This window comes from Delphinus delphis, chromosome 9 (assembly GCF_949987515.2).
Source record: "Delphinus delphis chromosome 9, mDelDel1.2, whole genome shotgun sequence".
NCBI classification, from domain to species: domain Eukaryota; kingdom Metazoa; phylum Chordata; class Mammalia; order Artiodactyla; family Delphinidae; genus Delphinus; species Delphinus delphis.
Window position 1 is genome coordinate 99,375,086 of NC_082691.1, and position 18,161 is coordinate 99,393,246.

At 42.2% G+C, this 18,161-nt stretch overlaps 1 protein-coding gene across 1 annotated transcript in view; it reads left to right on the plus strand.

Moving 5' to 3' along the window:
* The window catches only part of CNTNAP2 (contactin associated protein 2), a 1,416,746-nt gene that overhangs the window by 1,151,428 nt on the left and 247,157 nt on the right, over positions 1-18,161 (plus strand). Inside the window, exon 16 of the mRNA XM_060019815.1 lies at positions 2,271-2,441. Coding sequence (XP_059875798.1) covers positions 2,271-2,441 — 171 coding nt within the window. The remainder of the gene's footprint in view (positions 1-2,270; positions 2,442-18,161) is intronic.

Below are 18,161 nucleotides of genomic sequence, written 5' to 3' on the forward strand. Positions count from 1 at the left end.
CTCTCTGGGGATATTTCTGTCTGAATAACCAGTGCCAGACCTCAAATAAATACTGACATATTTTACGTTTAGCTTTCCTTTTTTCTAGAATCATTTTAGACAACTGCCCTTCTGTTAATACATCACCACCTCAGAAAGTAAGAATGCATGTGATTGGATTGAAACTTTAAGATGTTAATTACATCTGTGTCCTGGGGATACAGCCTAAAGAGACAGAATTGCTTTGCCTTCAGGTTGAAACGTGGCTGGGGATTGATCCTTGCTGGCTCCTAGGTTGCTAAAAGGCTCTCTCACCCATTAGACGAGCTGAATCCTGCCAGCCCTGGGGACTCTTCATTCCCTCCTAGAACTCTGATTGGTGACAGGGAAGCACCTTTAGCTTTTATCTTGAGAGACCTTCATTTTCAGCCAGCTGGGAGAGGTGACCGAACTCCTCTCACCAGACTTGAAGCCAGATCTTGAGCTGGGAAGAGTGCTCAGAGCTCAGGTGATAGAAACTTAAACCATGGCTAAGATTCTTTCTTTTCAGGTATTTTTCTAACCAATATCGTATCACATCCTTCTTCCCAAGAGGAAACCAGTCTATTTTTCTCCTACTGAAAGCTATGATATTGCAGTGTTTTAAAGAAGAGCTTGAAACTGCACGAAGACTTTTGGGACACCTTCAACAGTGGGCTCCACCACCACTGGTTTTACCTTAATGGAGACGTTTACAAACATATTTTGCACCGACTGACTGCTGATATTGGGTTGGCCAAAAAGTTCATTTGGGTTTTTCCTTAAGATGTTATGGAATTAATTAAATGAGGATCCTTTAATATCTCATAGTACAGCAACACTATACATTTAATTTGCACTTACGGCATAAGCATAGCAGTACCAACGCGAAGTTAACTCTGTTCAAGAGTAGCAGTTGAACTTATTGCCTGTGTGCATTATTTGCATAAAAGGAAGGAAAAAATACTGTGGATAGAAACTAACAGAGTAAATGTAGTTGATTCATTGTGTTCTTTGAAGGAGAGACATGGCAAAATCAACTTTTAAATAAACATGTATTTTAGATGTTAAAAGAAGATTTTCCACAGGCCGTTTACTGAGCTGGTAGGCTTTTATTCAGCAGCTCATGAATCAGGCAGCCTCCAGTCTAGCAGAGAGAAAGGAGCTCCGAAGAGCTGTACAAGGAGAGATGTTTACAGACCAAAGGGAGCAGGGACAAGGAAGTTACACCGGGCGTGTGCTGGTGGTTGAAGCAGGGCTGCTCCCCTTACATGAGCAGAGGGAAGGCTTGGAGCGTCAGGTACCCTGAGCTGAGCAGGCAAGAGCTGACTGGGTGGCCTGGGCCTGCCTTCTCTGGGTGAGCTGAGCACAGAAACTCAGTTAAGTTTTGCTTTGCTGACCTGGGGCTTAGCAAGAGTGACTCCATTTTGGGCCTCACCTGGTGACCTTAACATGGGCTTAGTATTAAAGGTAAAGGCTTTAATGACTGTTTTAAAGCATATCCATGTATTTTGGCCCCTAGCTGTGCTGGCAAATGTACTCAGAAATGTGCACGTTCTAGAGGAATTTCTCCCCTGGAGATAAAGTCTGGAGTAAGCTCTCGGTGTCATCTTAAATTCTTGGTCCATCTGTTCTGATGGAATGTGAGTCCTCCAGTTTGGTGCTTTTATTTTATCCTGTGAACTGCCTTTCTCCTGGGGCCACTGGCTACTACCAGGCAGTGAGTAGGGAGGGGGGCGGGTACAACTGTGTCTACCCCATGAGTTCAAGGGTAGAGGCTGATTGTGAGCGCTCAGGAGGGCTCAGCTCAGCACTCCCACCCCCCAAAACACCCACAGGTCAGAGTGTGGCCTGGAGTCCCCAGGGAGGAAGAGGAAGGGGCTGGGGAGGAGACTCTCCCTTTACAGCAGCTGCCTCGGGGGTTTGGAACAGGAGAGGTGGGAGGTGGCTGGCCGGTCACCCCGCCTGCTTCCTCAGCTCCTCGTGCCGCAGGGCTTCTGCACTTGACATACACTCCTGAGAGCCCCTCCAGCACTGCTCCTAGCAGGGTTTATCAGTCCTGAATCAAATATCTTATATACATACCCACATAGAACTTTTGGAAAGTCAAGATGTGTTTGTGGGGATTTTGTGCAATGTTGCTCAGCAGGCAGAGAAGAAACAAGGGCTACTGTCAGTGGAAATGTATTAAAACTCAGAAAATGGGTATCTTTTATATCACTGCCATGATCAAGTGTAAATTACCCTGTTTTCTTTCTTTGCTCTTTCCACAGGGAATTACTGGAATGCTGCCTCTTTCCCAAACCCATCATCCTACCTGCACTTCTCTACTTTCCAAGGGGAAACCAGTGCAGACATCTCTTTCTACTTCAAAACATTAATCCCCCGGGGAGTGTTTCTTGAAAATCTGGGGAACACAGATTTTATCAAACTCGAACTGAAGTGTGAGTATAAATTCTTTGTCCGCTCATCACTAGCTACTCTTGTCACTGCGAGCTGATCTTAGCCGTGATTGTGTAATTTCGTTGGCTTCAAATATCAATGGCTTCCTTTGTTCCGAAAACAGCGCTAGATGGTAGATGCACAGCTTGAGAAAGATCCAGGTTCCTGTGCTCAGACTGCTCACCGGGAAGCAGACGCAGACAGAGCTTCCCACAGTGCTGTTCAGGGAGGATGAGGGAGAATAAATTGCCCTGATAACATGGGAGAAGGATGTGTATTTTTTTTCTTATTGAAGCGTAGCTAATTTACAATGTTGTATTCGTTTCAAGTGTACAGCAAAGTGATTCAGCTCATATATATAACTTTTCAGATTTTCTTCCATTATAGGTTATTACAAACTATTGAGTATGGTTCCCTGTGCTCTACAGTAGGTTCTTGTTGTTCACCTAGTTTATATATGGTAGCACGTATATGTTAATCCAGACTCCTCATTTATCCCTGCCCCCGCCTTTCCCCTTTGGTAACCCTAAATTTGTTTTCTATGTTTGTGAGTCTATTTCTGTTTTGTAAATAAGTTCACATGTGTAATCTTTGTAGATTCCACATATCAGTGACATCATATGATGTTTGTCTTTCTCTGACTTACTTCACTTAGTATGATAATCTGAAAGTCCATCCATGTTGCTGCAAATGGCATTATTCCATTCTTTTTATGGCTGAGTAGTATCCCATTGTATGCATGTACCACATTTTCCTTATCCATTCATCTGTCCATGGACATTTAGGTCACTTCCGTGCCTTGCCTGTTGTAAATAGTGCTGCTGTGAGCATTGGGATGCGTGTAACTTTTTGAATTAGAGTTATATGCCCAAGAATGGGATTGCAGGATCATACAGTAACTCTATTTTAAGTTTTTTAGGGAATCTCAATACCGTTCTACCTGGTGACTCTGCCAACTTCCATTCCCACCAGTAACGTAGGAGGGTTCCCTTTTCTCCACACCCTCTCCAGCATTTATTATTTGTAGACTTTTTAATGATGGCCAGTCTGACTGGTGTGAAGAATGTGTTTATTTTCCAAGGAGACAGGGTTCAGAGTAGACAGAGGATTGGTAAATATCAAGAATAAGGTATAAGAGAGTGAGGGTAACAACACAGAGGAAAATAGGAATAGTCAGAACTAACACCTGCGGGAGTTCAAGGAGCAGCCTTGTGTGGCGCTGTGGAACTTTGAGTCTGCACCTTTGCAGAAGAGGCCACACATCCACCCACCCTGTAAAGGCTGGAGTTCTGGTTGATCTCGCCAAGGGCACAGAAACTAACAGAATCTGAGCAAGAGCCAGTGCTGCCCTGTCCGTGGAAGGCAGAGGGTCAGTGGAGCTGAGAAGGGCGATTCTCATGGTACCGGGGCCCTTTTATCCTTGGGGCATAGTGCAGCTTCAGGGACTTACGTCCACAGACTTCCAGGTTTGATGAACATTTGCACACACCAGGCTGTCCTGGCTCTTCAGACCCAGATGGAATCAGCAAAGGAACAGACAGGACCAGGAAGGGGAAGCAAGTCTGTGCCCACCTGTTGCTCCGTGAAAACTCCTCGGTGCCTCTCCCCACATCAGAGAGTCTTTCTTCCTAGTCTGTGCTCTTTAACCCAAGTGCCTGTGATACTGGGTCTAGTCGGAGGAAGATCCGGAAGGTATTTTCCAGAAATATCTGATGGAATCTTTTTCTCCTTTTGTAGTTATAATTATGCAACATGGTCTTTGAGAACTGGAATCTCGGGTAACTGTCTTTCTGCTGAAATCCTACGGGATTCTTTTTATTAAATGGTGGACTGTGATACGGCCGGAAGTGCACGCACTTTGGAATTCTCATTCTCCTGTTGAAATCCAAGTTCTCGTGTAAATTGCTTAATCTGTTTAAATCTCAACTTCCTAATCTGTAAAATGGGATGGTAACCTGTAGAGCTTGTTATGATGCTAGGAGGTAGCCAGTCATGAATCATTTATTTCAGTGTCTAGTCGTTGTTGTAATTATCTTCTTCCCAAGAAAGCTCATTACAGATCTAATGTGAACTAGATCTGATGGAAAGGAAGACTGAGAATATTCTAGCCTTAGAAATAAAAAAGAAATAAAGAGAAATCCACTCTTTTCATGAATTATGGATTGGAATTATTTATAAGGGATTTTCACTTTCCACAGCAAATTAATTGAATCAAACTGTTTTCTGACTTACACAGAGTTGGATTGTGTTTTAGAAATAACTCATGGCAAAAAAGGAAAATTGACAATTCCATATCTGAGTAATTCTATAAGCTCCTATAAAATTACTATAAAATTCACCCTGCCCTTGTTTTCTATCCCCATGTTTTGTAAACCCAGGCCTGGGTTGTAAGAAGACAAACGAAGTAAGAGCAGACATTTCTACTTAGAAAGAGCAGACATTTCTACTTAGCACCTGCAGAATAGAATTGCACTTATTTATAATTACAAAAAACCTTCATAGATGTTTTCAAGTTTTCCAGGTCTTTCCATGATACAAATACTCTGTGACAGAGGGTGAGGTCTAGTCTTGTTTCGTCATATAGCTCTTTTCTGTCACATAGTTTACCTTTGGTAAAGAAGTATGGGATATTCAAGGCACAGATTAGAGGCTGGCTTCTCCTTGGAGTTCTCTAGACCTTCTAAAATTACTAAGGGTGGAAATACCTTTTATAAGATCCCCCAAATGGCGGAGATACCAAATGTCCGTCGTTATATAGCATCTCCATTCAGGTTCAAAGGAATTTATGGGGTGAAAAAAGGCCCGTTTCTTTATTTGAGCAAAACTTCTTCAAAGTATACAAGAAGTGAGCTTTCATGAAGAACATGGAGAAGAAAATGATTGAGGCTTCCTTCTGCCCTTTTATCACATTTCTCCAGACTCTTCTCTGCAGGATCCACGGGGCAGTGGCTAGAGATGGAGAATTCTCGCAGGCCCATCTCTGCGCTCCACTGATGAGTCACTGCAAACCTAATGGGTCCTGAACTCTTAGAAAGTGTCTCTACTCTTTTTTCCCGTTTAACTTGCAAGGCTTTTTGATCTCTTTCTGGTAGGAATTCAAATTTTGTTTCTCTACATGTGTCTCAAAGGAATTTTATCACAGGTCATGCCTACATAGTGGTTTCCAAAACAACATTTCTGTTAATTAACGACATTGCGCCCTTCTGTCAGAAGTGGGAGATTCTTGACTCTAAGAACAGTGAGTCAGTTGCACTAAGTTGATGCGATACCATCAGCATCTTAATGTGCAAGTAAAAACGCATATAGGATAAAGTTAGAGTGCTGTTACCCGCTAACATACTTTAAAGGTAAAATTTTAAGGCTGTATTTCATTCATTTACTCTCTTTATTTTTTCATTCATTCAGTGAATATTTACTGAGTACCTACCATGTCCCAGATGCTGTGCTAGGTGAAACATAGTTAAGTCAAGCATGGTTTCTTTCCCTCAAAGATCTTTCTGTTTGTTTTGGAAAGCAGCAGAGTAAATCAGTAGTTATAATAACAATAAAAATAGCTCAGCTTTGTTCAGACTCCAGCACTGTTCCAGGGAGTTTACATAGAGCATCTCACTTAATTTCCTAACCACCCTTTGGACTGGGCAGTACCATTAGCATCTGTCCTTTACGGGGAAACTAAGGCACAGGGCGTGGAAGTTGCCTGGCCAAGGTCACACAGCGAGGAAGTGGCAGCGCTGGTGTTTGACCCCAAACATTTTTTGTCTGTCCTGAGTCATTGCCGTTAACACCAAACTGCACTGCCTCTCAAAACAGACATTGAGAGAGGTGGCTGAGCGCACCAAGGGGAGGTGGGGGGGGGGGGGCAGATTTAAACCCGACTGGGATGACAACGGTGCTTCCCAGAGAGTGTAACTTTAATTAAATTTTGATGGACAGGCAGGAGGCAGGAAGGTGAAGAAGGTGGAGGAAGAAGGGAGACCAGGAAAGGAAAAACATTATAGGAGGAGAACATCGGTGAGTGAAGGTGTGGGGACTGAACCCAAGGACCCCAGAGGGAACAATTCGGCAGGACATCCAGTGCCCTGGGAGCAGCAGAGCCGCAGCTAAAAGGGCAGGCAGTGGTCAGACCACTAAAATGTGCTCTGGGGCCGAGTTGGCTTGTCTTGACCCTGAAAGTTATGGTGAGCAGGGACGTAACATGATCAGACTTGCATTCACCAGAGAAAAGATGGAAAAGCCAGAGAAGAGGCGGTAGGGGCTGGTGTGAAGATGGTGGCAGAGTGAATGGGAGCTGGGGAAGATGACAACGAAGGGTTATAGGTGCAAGAGATGCTTAGGAGAGAGATTCCACAGATTCTAACAAAATGGTTGTATGGGTGAAGTGGGAGGGAAGGTCCTAGAATGAAGCCAACATTTGGTTGTGATGGTTTTGATGACTGTGTGAGTAGAACAGCTTTCACTAAGGAGTGTGGCATTGGAGGCAAAATGCAAACTGCATTTTGGATATTTTGAGTTTGAGCGTCTGCTGGATATAGGAGTGTCTGTGCAAGTGGACACATCTAGAAGGTGCTGTATGTACAAGTCTGGAGCCCAGCAGAGCACTCTGAGTTAGAAACACACAACTTGAGCATCATCATCACCTAGAGAATCATTAGGACATCAGTACTGGGTACCTCCAGCGTGGATGGGGCTGCCAGAACAAATGTGCAGAGAGGAAAGGAGACGTCCAGGAATGAAAGCCACACTGAGAACCACAAGGAGAGTGGCCTGCAGAAGGCTGCCAGAGAAGTGGGAAGACAGTGCTATCCCAGGGATCAAATAAAGAAAGAATTTCAAGAACAAAGAAAGTGTCTGATACCGCTGAACTGAGAGGTCACTAAAATAAGAACAGAAAGGGCTCATCAGCTCTCACACGTAGGGGTCACTGTCAAAATGTAAGACAGTGTCTGCGGTGAGTGGAGGTGGATATGGAGATCAAGGGATGGTGGTTTTGTTCATTGTTCTTGTTGTTGTAAGTGGTAGGGACTTGGGCACCCATGTATATTAAAGAGGAAAATCCAGTAAAGAAAAAGACGTTGCAGATATGGGGCAGAAGGGACTGGCTGAAGGAGTGAGGTCCCCAAGGAAGTGGGAATGAGTGAGGCCCAGAATTAGAACATCTGAAGGGGCTGAAAGATACAAATCAAAGTAAGGAGGAGAGCATAAACCTTGGCCAAGTAGGTCCATTTCCCAATCAGAAATGACTTTCGATTCTGTTGTTTTGTTTGCTTATTTTTTGTTAGTTATTTCTGAGATGGCAGAGGAATCGTTCTTTAAAAACTATTCCCTCACAACCATAGGTTTTTACCCATTTATTTTTACAGAGTTCCCCATAGGGAACAGCTTGACTTCTCTGCATCCCTTTTCTGACCAAGATAGTCCCATCTTGACCATGACCATGGTCCCATCATCAGGCCACCTCTCACTGAGCACCTGCTGTGTCAGAGGCACTAGGGTGGATCCTGGAGATTCAGCCGTGAAGACAAAAGAAGCCAACACCCTCACCTACGGAAGGAGACAAACACATGAGTAGCAGTATGGATTCATAACTTTAACTGAGAACTCCCTAAGTGCCAGGTACTGTTCTAAAGCTTTTACAGGTACCAACGTTTTTAGGTTTCATGACAAGTTTTATCTACATTTGACAGATAAGGAAACTGGGACACACAGGTTATACAGCTGATTTCAGATATTATGATCATTAAAATACAATACATAAATTACAAGGATAGGCATAAGATATTGTAAATGTCCAGAGGAGAGATACATAACCCAACCTGGGAATGAAGAGGAAGATGAGGTGATACCTGAGTTGGGTCATGGAGAACAGGCAAAGAAGTTAGCTAGATGAAGAAGTAGGGGAAAGAATTCTAGCAGGAGGGGGCAATGCAAACAAAAGCATAAGGATGGTGGGGGGGACTTCCCCTGGTGGCGCAGTGGTTAAGAATCCGCCTGCCAGTGCAGGGGACACAGGTTTGATCCCTGGTCCGGGAAGATCCCACATGCTGCCAAGCAACTAAGCCCATGCGCCACAACTACTGAGCCTGCGCTCTAGAGCCCGTAAGCCACAACTACTGAGCCCACAAGCCACAGCTACTGAGCCCGCTCGCCACAACTACTGAAACCTGAGTGCTCTAGGGTCTGCGTGCCGCAACTACTGAGCCTGCATGCTGCAACTACTAAAGCCCGCATGCCTAGAGCCCATGCTCCACAGCAAGAGAAGCCACCACAATGAGAAGCCCGCGCAGCACAACAAAGAGTAGCCCCCACTCACTGCAAGTAGAGAAAGCCCGCGTACAGCAATGAAAAGCCAATGCAGCCAAAAATAAATAAAATTTAAAAAAAAAAGCATAAGGATGGGGAACCTGATGGGTGCTCAGGAGCTACAAACATTTGGTATCGTTAGAGTAGGAAGTATGACACGGGTAGTGGAGATATTTTTAGGCAAGTCTCAGATCTGATTCTAAATATACAGCGATCTAAATATTTCAACCAGTAGTTACTGAGTACCTGCTACGTTATGTGACAAAGAGGAACTCAAGAAGAATAAGACATGTCCCCATCCCAGAGTCCCACACAACCTAGTGGGAGAGACTAGCATATGAAACAATATTTTGGATAAGATGAAATAAATATTAGAGGAATACACTGTGGTGACCCAGATGAGGCAATAATTACTTCTGATTGGAGAATAAGAAAAGGTTCTTTGGAGATTATATCATTTTAACTGAGCCTCAAAATAAATGGGAAGGGCTTCCCTGGTAGCGCAGTGGTTGAGAGTCCACCTGCTGATGCAGGGGACATGGGTTCGTGCCCCGATCCGGGAAGATCCCACATGCCGCGGAGCGGCTGGGCCCGTGAGCCATGGCCGCTGAGCCTGCGCATCCGGAGCCTGTGCTCCGCAACGGGAGAGGCCACAACAGTGAGAGGCCCGCACACCACAAAAAAATAAAAGTAAAAAATAAATGGGAAAGAATGTTTTAGGCTCTGGATGCCAAAAGAGGAAACTACAGTGTAGATGCGTGGATATATCGCAGATGTGTGAGGTCCGTGGTCCTTTGATGTGGCAAGGGCTGTGGAACACTGTGCACCATGGTATGTCCAGGGCCGCAGCACTGCCTGGCACGTGGAGGTGCCGAGTAAGCATCTGTTGAGAGAATGAAATGAATGAATGAGGTGCTGGTCTAATGGAGAACTATGGAAAATCTAGGTGGAAAAGGAGATAACCATGATCAGGGGGCCGGTGATCAAAATGATGACACATTGAACGGTGGAAGGACAGATCATGGTTGGCGAAATTTTGGAATTCAAGATTTCACAGGAAAGCAGTTTGGGTGCTAAGAAGGTCTACGATGCATCGTCTGACCATGCACATGGGCTTCTGGGTTGTATGAAAAGGCTATGGAGACAGTCAGGGAACTGGAGGCTAGTGTTGGCTGGTCATCCCCATCACCGCTGAGGTCCCTAGTAGCCATGGCAAGGGGCGCAGTGGACAGGGAGCCTGTGAGCCAAGCGTTACGGTCCTCGGGTTCAATGATGGCAGCAATAAGCCTGGGAGAGGGAATGTCACAGGAAGACGCATCGCTGAGTGAAGGCTCTGGTGCCATAGAAGAAGCACTGAGGTCAAGGGTACTCCCAGCTGCCCTCCTGACCCCAAGACATGGGCCCCTGGGGAAGGGTGTTGCATGGCTGATGGGTAGGTTTTCCTCAAGGTGAACTGTGATCAGAGGAAGTATTTGGAAGCGTTTGATGATAAATAGTGACCATAGCATTTTCATTTTTGTTTAACAATTTGAAAGAGCTTACACAGTGCAAAGTTTTTGAAGGGGATGTTCACTGCCTAGGAAACATTCAGGAGAAGCAACCAGAAACTGTTGCGATACCTTAGCATAAGCTTCCGTATTGACAAAGCTTGAGCTTTTTCAGATATCAGGATGACATGGAGAGCATATTTGCATTTAACGCACATATCTCCACAAAAACGTGGCAGTAGCAGTCCAATGTCCTGCTGATCTTGGAGAAGGGTATTAAGGAAAAACTTTCATTTTCTGAGATGCCGCCTTCTGTAATACACATGCTCAAGAACGTCACAGAAGAGAATATTCAGCAATATATAGAAACTGTGATGAATCAGAAGAAATAAACTAATGGCAATTTATCTTCCACTGTTTCAGAATTGGAACAACTTTTATATTAAAAGAGCTTCACTTGTGCAGACATGAGGAATGCCTAATTCTGCTTAACCGGCCTCTTGTGCCATAGGGATGTTATTTAGGGTGTTTTTTCTTTCATAAGTATTGTGAGTGCTTACTAATACAGATCAGGTGGTAGCACCTGGATTTTTCCTTTTAACTATCCAAGCCATCTTAAGTTATCCACATAGATTTAGGAAGAATTTTAGTGTTTCTGCTACTTTGCAAGTCTATGAGTTCAATTTGTATTAAAGATTTCAGAGTCTAAAGAATGATTCTGGCTTGGTCATTATAATACATAAGAAAAAATTACTGCCTTAAAAAATTTTAAACCTGCAGAGCAACACTATTGTGATTCTTAAAATTTTTTTTCTAGTGTCTGATTTAAACTTTTCAATTTCAATTGTGGACCAAAAAATTTCAGAGATGCAAATAAAGGTGAAAGTTGTGCTATATTAAAGCTATTTAATGTATTAGCTGTGTGCATTTTAAGTATTAAAAGATATACAGACAATTGGTAAAGTCAAATTGAGTGACCCAGATATTTTTGCCAGTCTTACTGAGGGACAGTTATTTGAGTATATGGCATAGGTGCCCTAGAGTTAAAAGAACAGTCTTTAGAGTACGATGTCCTCCTGATATGAAAAGTTGCGCAAGTTACCTTAGATATTACTGATCCACCCGTGTCAGCTGATTTGGAAATTTCTAGAAGGAGTTGGGAATGCCTCTTAAGCTGGCCAGATGGAGTCACTTCTCTCTGCAGAGTCTGTGTTCCTGCCATTCCTTCTCTACACTCCAGAGACATCTAGAAGACCATCTCCCTATTGAAATCCTGCCCACACAAAAGACATTTTTACTGCATCTGGATTTAAAATATAAAACATAAATAAAAGAGAAGCCTTTCATTTTCCTTAAAAAACCACATTCCTACAAGACAATTAATTTGGTGCATTGCCTGGAAAATAATAGGCGTCCTCATTAAAGAGCATCTTCACATAGTGTTTGTCTGAAGAGTATGCGTTGTGTGTCATTTCTATAGAGAAATGCTGAAGTTTCTTAGAGGTTTTTTTCTGGCGGAATTTCTCTTCTATCTCATTCCCTTTGATTCTAACATTTTCTGCATTATTTATTGTGTGTGATAGTCCACAAAATCTTTCCCTTCAAAGAGATGGCGTGTTAAAGTGTCAAAAAGACCAGCTACTAGAATCCGCCTGCCTGTGGCCAGCTGGAAGAGAATGGGCATCCTAAGAGGAGAAGAGATTAAAAAAGCTTGGATTCATGCATCCTGATCTGAGACAGAGCTGGGAGAGAGCGTGCTATTGTGACAGTAATAAACACATGGATTAGTGAGAAAAACTGGAAATACATGTGTGGAGTTATAAGAAGGTTAGAGACCTTACCTCTGCCATTCTAGATGCTACCAGCGTCTCTGCAGACTTGACATTTTGTAAAAACAAATGCTTCAGGAGGGAAGAGTTGGTGCCATCACTGGTTAGTGCTTGTCACCAACGCTAGAGAATTGATCCAACTAAGGACGACACTTGGGACCAGTTAATTCAAAGCTGGCTAGAAAAGAAGAAGATACAATAAATCAGGGAGCAGAGCTTCATTTAAATATAGTGAGTGACTGGGGACGATTAGTTGAAATAGCTCAAAACCAGAAATATCTCAAAGGGCCGAAGGTAACTGTAAATACAACAACGCTAGGCTCTTACAAGTCATCAAACACCTAAATTAAAGCCATGTGACAAAACATTGGCCAACTAGATGTCAACTGGAAACCGTACAAGAGCAGTTTTTTACAAGTGAGGAGTTCTGGGAGTTATCTTCTTCAAGACACATTTTGCTCAAATTACAAAAGGTAATTTTTAATAGCAATCAAGATAGGAAATTTGAGGAGACAGGGAGAAACATAAACACTTACATGAAGTCTAACAGAGGACTAGGGTCATAGCTGGAATCTATTTTTATTAGATACTTTTAAGAAAAGAAGACTTGTTTCCATCCCTATGATATTCATGGGTTTTTTTTTTAATTTTCCAGTTTAGCTACTTCCCGACTTACAAAGGGACTGTGTTATAGGAGTTTCCAAGCCTGTCATTCAGGTCCTGGAGTGTATCTTCCTATATACATAACATTGTAAATGGCACTCATATTCCACAGCTAACCATGAGGAGCTTTGCTGTTTGTCTGTATCTTAAGTGTGGCTGAAGATAGAGCTGCATGAGCCAGCCTGAGGGTTCTGGGATCTGAAGTCCATTCAGTGTAGAACAGAAATGTTGAAGAACAAAGGGAATTTCTTCCCATATCTCTGAATGTCAAGCTTGTCCTAGACAGACTTCTCAATAGGAAAAGGTTTTGTTCACCTTTATGATAGTCAAGGTGCAGCCCTGCGTCTCCTCTCTTTGGGAGCTTGGCTTGGCGGGGTTAGTAAAGGAGATGGCTCAGACATCCAGAGCATCACGGTCTAAAGCCTCCCATGTGGCTCCCAGACACTTCCCTTTGCTCTAAAACTTTACGGTTTTATGAATTATAGAATTCCATTAATTCATTCAAATATCACATTATAACCTACATATTTTGTAACTATGGCAATGTTGTGATACAGAGCTGGGTATTGAAACTAGAATAAGACCATTATGATGTAATTTATCCCTTCAAAATTCCAGTGGTCTGAGGGAGAAGATACTTTGGTTATATTTTTTAACCTTATGAATAAATATTTTAAATATGATAAGGTCGTAAGAGATTTAGGAATAAGAAGTTTTCTTGTTTAGGACTAAGTTAAGCTGCTGTAACAAATAAAACCCCAGGTTTCAGTGACTGTATGGCAGTGTCATCTGCAGGCTCTGTTCCATGAAGTCCTTCTATACAGTGATTTGAGATCAAGGCTCCTTTTGTGTTGTGGTTCCACCATCTCCTAGAGCCTGGGAGTTTCTAAACCAGTTGGCAGAGAGAAGGAGGGAGGTGAGAAGCATTCTCTCTTCTTACGCACATTGGTCCAGAAGAGACACACACTCCTTTTGTTCTCATTCGGTTGGTGGTAACTAGGCATACGGCTACACCTAGATGTCCAGGGACCAGGAAATGCAGCTCCTGGATGCCTGGCAACTTTTCAGGGGTCGCTGTGGGAAGGAGAAGACAAGCTTTTCATGAGAAGTTAGCAGTCACAGGTACTCTGGCCCGAGAAAGAGTAAGCTTTCACCTTGTCCAAAGACATCAAGGTAGGTTTCCAGAAGATGCAGCATCTGATTTGCTTCGAAGGGTGGCAGGCAAATAAATGAGATAAAGACATTTTTCCAGTCAACAAGTAAAGGAGAAAGATCATGGAGCATTTGAGGAATTGAAAAGAATATAGTTAAAGCCCAGGGACTGGTTAGAAGACATTTCTCATTAAAGTAATGACCCACCGACATATCTGTATTAAGAGTTGGACAAAAGAAAGCCAGCTGGACCAAAGACCTCTTAGGAAATTACTCATTTTACTTGCCTTTGTGGATAGTGTTAAAAGGATCAGATTTGGTTTTCTGCATCTCTGAATTTGATTCCTCTGATGAGAACTGCTGAGAATGCCAAATGAGTTCTCACGAAGAGGGCTTGAGATTTCGTATTCTACAGGGTCTTCCTGGGTAAGTGCAGCCAGAGCCGATGAATAATAGAAACAGTGTGTATCTGTCAAGTGTAATTATGGCACTGAATATGCCCATCTTGCATTCTGATTCCTGTAGACATTAATTTAAACAGCTGAACATGCCGGCACTTCAGACCTGCGAGGATTTTACTTTGAGAAATAGCGTGACCTTATTATTTGGTGCCATTTTTAATATGGAAAAAAACCTCACATCTTGTTCACAATTATTTTATGGTAAAATTTGACTACTCTCTTTTTTAAAAAATCTTCTCAGGTATCTTAAGAACAGGAAAGAAGTAGGGAGGAATGTTTCAATCTAGTTTTAAATTCCTTCTGATTTTCTGTGTTTAAATGAAATCTCATTCCTTGCAGTTTGATTAAGTAATCTCTCTGATTAAACACTTGTTAAAATTATAGAATAGAGTGGCTTAAAATGTCACCAACCTTTGCAAAAGAAGTGAAAATGATCAGATTGTAACTTGTAAAAATTATGCAAATAGTGTTTGTTTATTGTTGAATAATTTTCAAATCCAGAGAAGCACAAAGCATAAACCCCCAAAATCAGCTATAAGCTCAGATGTTAACGTATGTAATACCACTCTTTCGGTGTGCACATTTCCAAACATTTTTCTATGCGCTTATATATAATTTCTTACAAGAAGGAGATCGTAACAGTACATACTGTTTGTAACCTACTTGTTTCAAGTAACAACATTTTAGAAACACATTTCCCTGTCCATTTTTTTAATACTCCACAACAGTGATTTTTTTTCCCCTGAGGGCACAGACTGTATCAGAATCTTCAAGAGAGCACGTATGGTTTAGAAGATCATAATTTTATATTTACAAAACAAAACAAGAAAGCTATTGTTTTGTTATACAACCTACAGAATATAACACACACACACACACAAGAAATCTTATTGGCTGGTAGGATGTTTCTCTGAGATCTTCAGGGCTTTGTTGTATGGCCCATCAGCCTCCTACATCTGGGCATAACAACATGGGGAGGTGATAATTATGATTATTATGTCAACAAATGGGAGCATGGTTTAAAAGAAATTGGGAAATACGGTGTCTCAATTGCCAAGTTCTCCATTTAACCAGTTATTCCTTATTGTTGGGCTTAACTTTTAAAAGGCAGATTTTCACACAATCTGCTCTACAGGCTTCCTGTTACTAATTCTCAGACCATCATACCACTACTTACCTAACGTATGGAGCACACTATTGCTGTTTAAGACTTTCTCACATACCCAGCATGGAGCAGCAGGGCAGGCTAAAATGATGAAAGTGGAAGACCTCACTGGGGAAGGCCACGCACGGATGTGCCTTGCAGGACAGTGCTCCTAATGGATGACCTATTCCCAGAGCTCTTCCATTCACTCACCTTGTTGTCAAAGCAACTGAGGCAGAGGCTGGCACGTAGCTCAAGCCTACCCACAACTGTTCTCTCAAAGGAGCTCTTTAGACAGAGACCATGATCCATTCCTTCATCAAACAATGAAAAAAGTAAACATGCTTGTCTGTACTTTGTACAAATTGGCCCTTTAAAATGTTCTCACATGTTTTATATATACAGTCTTTACGGAGGTAAAATATTTGTTTATGCAGTATAATCAAGGGAGTTGTCTTTTCAGCTGTTATAACCAAAATTAGAGAAAAGGAAGAGTTCTTGATGTGATTCATTTTTGTTATTTAACATTATCCATTCCCATGGGATGCTTCAAGTAGAAGCTGGTTGGCCCAACCCCAAGGGACACTGTGAAGTTGTGTCCTGTCATTTTCCGGAGGTGGAAATACATGACCTGAAGGGTCTATTACTCTTCCACAATGTTAATTGGGCATTTCTCCAAGGATAATTTCAACCTTGAGATTCTAAGATCCTGTATTTTTAATATTCGACCCTAAGATTCCTCATTTCTGATATTCATTACTAAATAGAAGAACAAACTGAAGTAATTGTAGCTAGAGAAAAACTGTTAAGATAATTTAGATCTTTTGCAAAGATTCCAACGAACTTTTGCAGGTCTTTCACACTTTAAGAAAGTTGTTATGTAGAAAGAGAGTGATTCTCCTCTCCTTTCATTTCTCTCTGCGTTCCCATTTAGATAACATCCCTGCCGACCCCGTGGCATGGTTTCACTTTTTCTCCACTATCTGCCTGATACTGCAAATACTGTAGTTGAAGCGCATCTGGTGTTGTAATGGAAAACAGAATAAATCTGTTTTTATATTCCGAGTTCATAGCATGTAGAACATAGACTTGTCGTTTGGTACTTCTTTCCTCATTAGAGAGGTCTTGTCTGAAGTCATACCAAGCTGGCATTGAAAGAATCTGCTAGAAAGGAAACAATGTGCTGTAGAACAGAGAGAAAGAAACGGTGTCTGGGGGATGACCTGTAGTCTGGGCTGAAACAGTCTGTGGCCACCAGGAGACAGTCTGCTTTCCTTCTGACAGGCGTGTTCACAGCTCTCGGCAGCAGGCATGCGCCTTCCAAAGGCTTTTCCTTTTCTCCTTGGGTCTTTGGCTTTTACTCATGGTGTGTCCCCATAAGCATAGCCATCCATAGCTCAGTCATTTATAAATTACAATTAATTAATTGACGGGTATGTTGTCTCCTTGTAAGCTTCAGCGTGGTCCATGCTAACACCTGTGAGCTGTTTTCCAATTCAAGCTGTTTTAGCGCCCAGTTGCATTACCTCCTTTGGCCCTCAAATCCCACACTCCATTCGCCTTGAACTCTCCACAGCCAGGTATCTCAACGAACATCACCTGAAACCAGCCCCATAAATCACCCCGGTCCTCCACCAAGCACATGTCCTCCAATGAATGTTTTTCATTTTGCTGCACAACCTGACCTTGGTCAAGAGAAAAGCTTCTTCTACATCCATTGCCTCCTCGGTCCATTCTCCTCTCCATCTCAGGAGAATCCTTAGGCATCCAGTTTCGAGGTTTTTCTCCTGCAGCTTCAGCATTTCCTTTTATCACAAATACTCTGTCCTCACAGTCACCATCTGGGACTTTCATTTATTCTTCCAAACTGGCACTCTCTGCCCAGCACACAAGTCCCCACTGATTCCAAACATGGGGGTATTTGAAACCTGACTGCATGTCCCTTACTGAGGACAGGTGCTGTTTCAAGTCACATGTCCTTTTGGAAAGCTTGTTGTCTTTTTCCTTTTTGAATCATATAGGTCCATTGATATTCAAGAAGTTATTCTCAGAAGGTAGTTAAATGCATGGAGAAAACTAAAATTAGAAAGGCTTTGCATTTTAAAGACAGCTCTCTGTTTTCTCATGGCCAGTGGTAACTCCCTTTTGCTTCCTTTTCTCTGTGGATGCCTTTGTTTGTGAAGTTATTTTTTTAACTATAACAAAAAGCTTAAAGGCAAAAATACATAAAGAGAAATACTTCTCATACTCAGGAGGTTATCAACATACGAGAGATTTAAAAATGAGTTCATAGCATTGATTGTTAAGCTCCAGGCATTTCCTTGAAGAACTTCCAAAAGACTTCAAATAAATTTTCTCCTTGCCAATGTTCATCTTCAGATGTGTTTAACACAGATTTTGGATGTGAATATGCATATTGGCTCTAAAACTTTCCATACTCACAAACTAAGACTATAGTAGAGAAAAATAGGATTTTTAAAAAATGTCCTGCATAATATGAAAAGCAGTACAGCACAGTTAGAAAAACAGAAGCTCAATGCTTAGTTATAACTGGATGTTAGCGTCTTACAGACTCAATTTCCTTACCTAGGCAGTGAAGGTGAGCTTGGAAGTTGGACTTCATTTTTGTACATCTTTCAGTCTGAACACTGTTGGACTTGATTACATGCCTCAAAAGCAAAGTGAT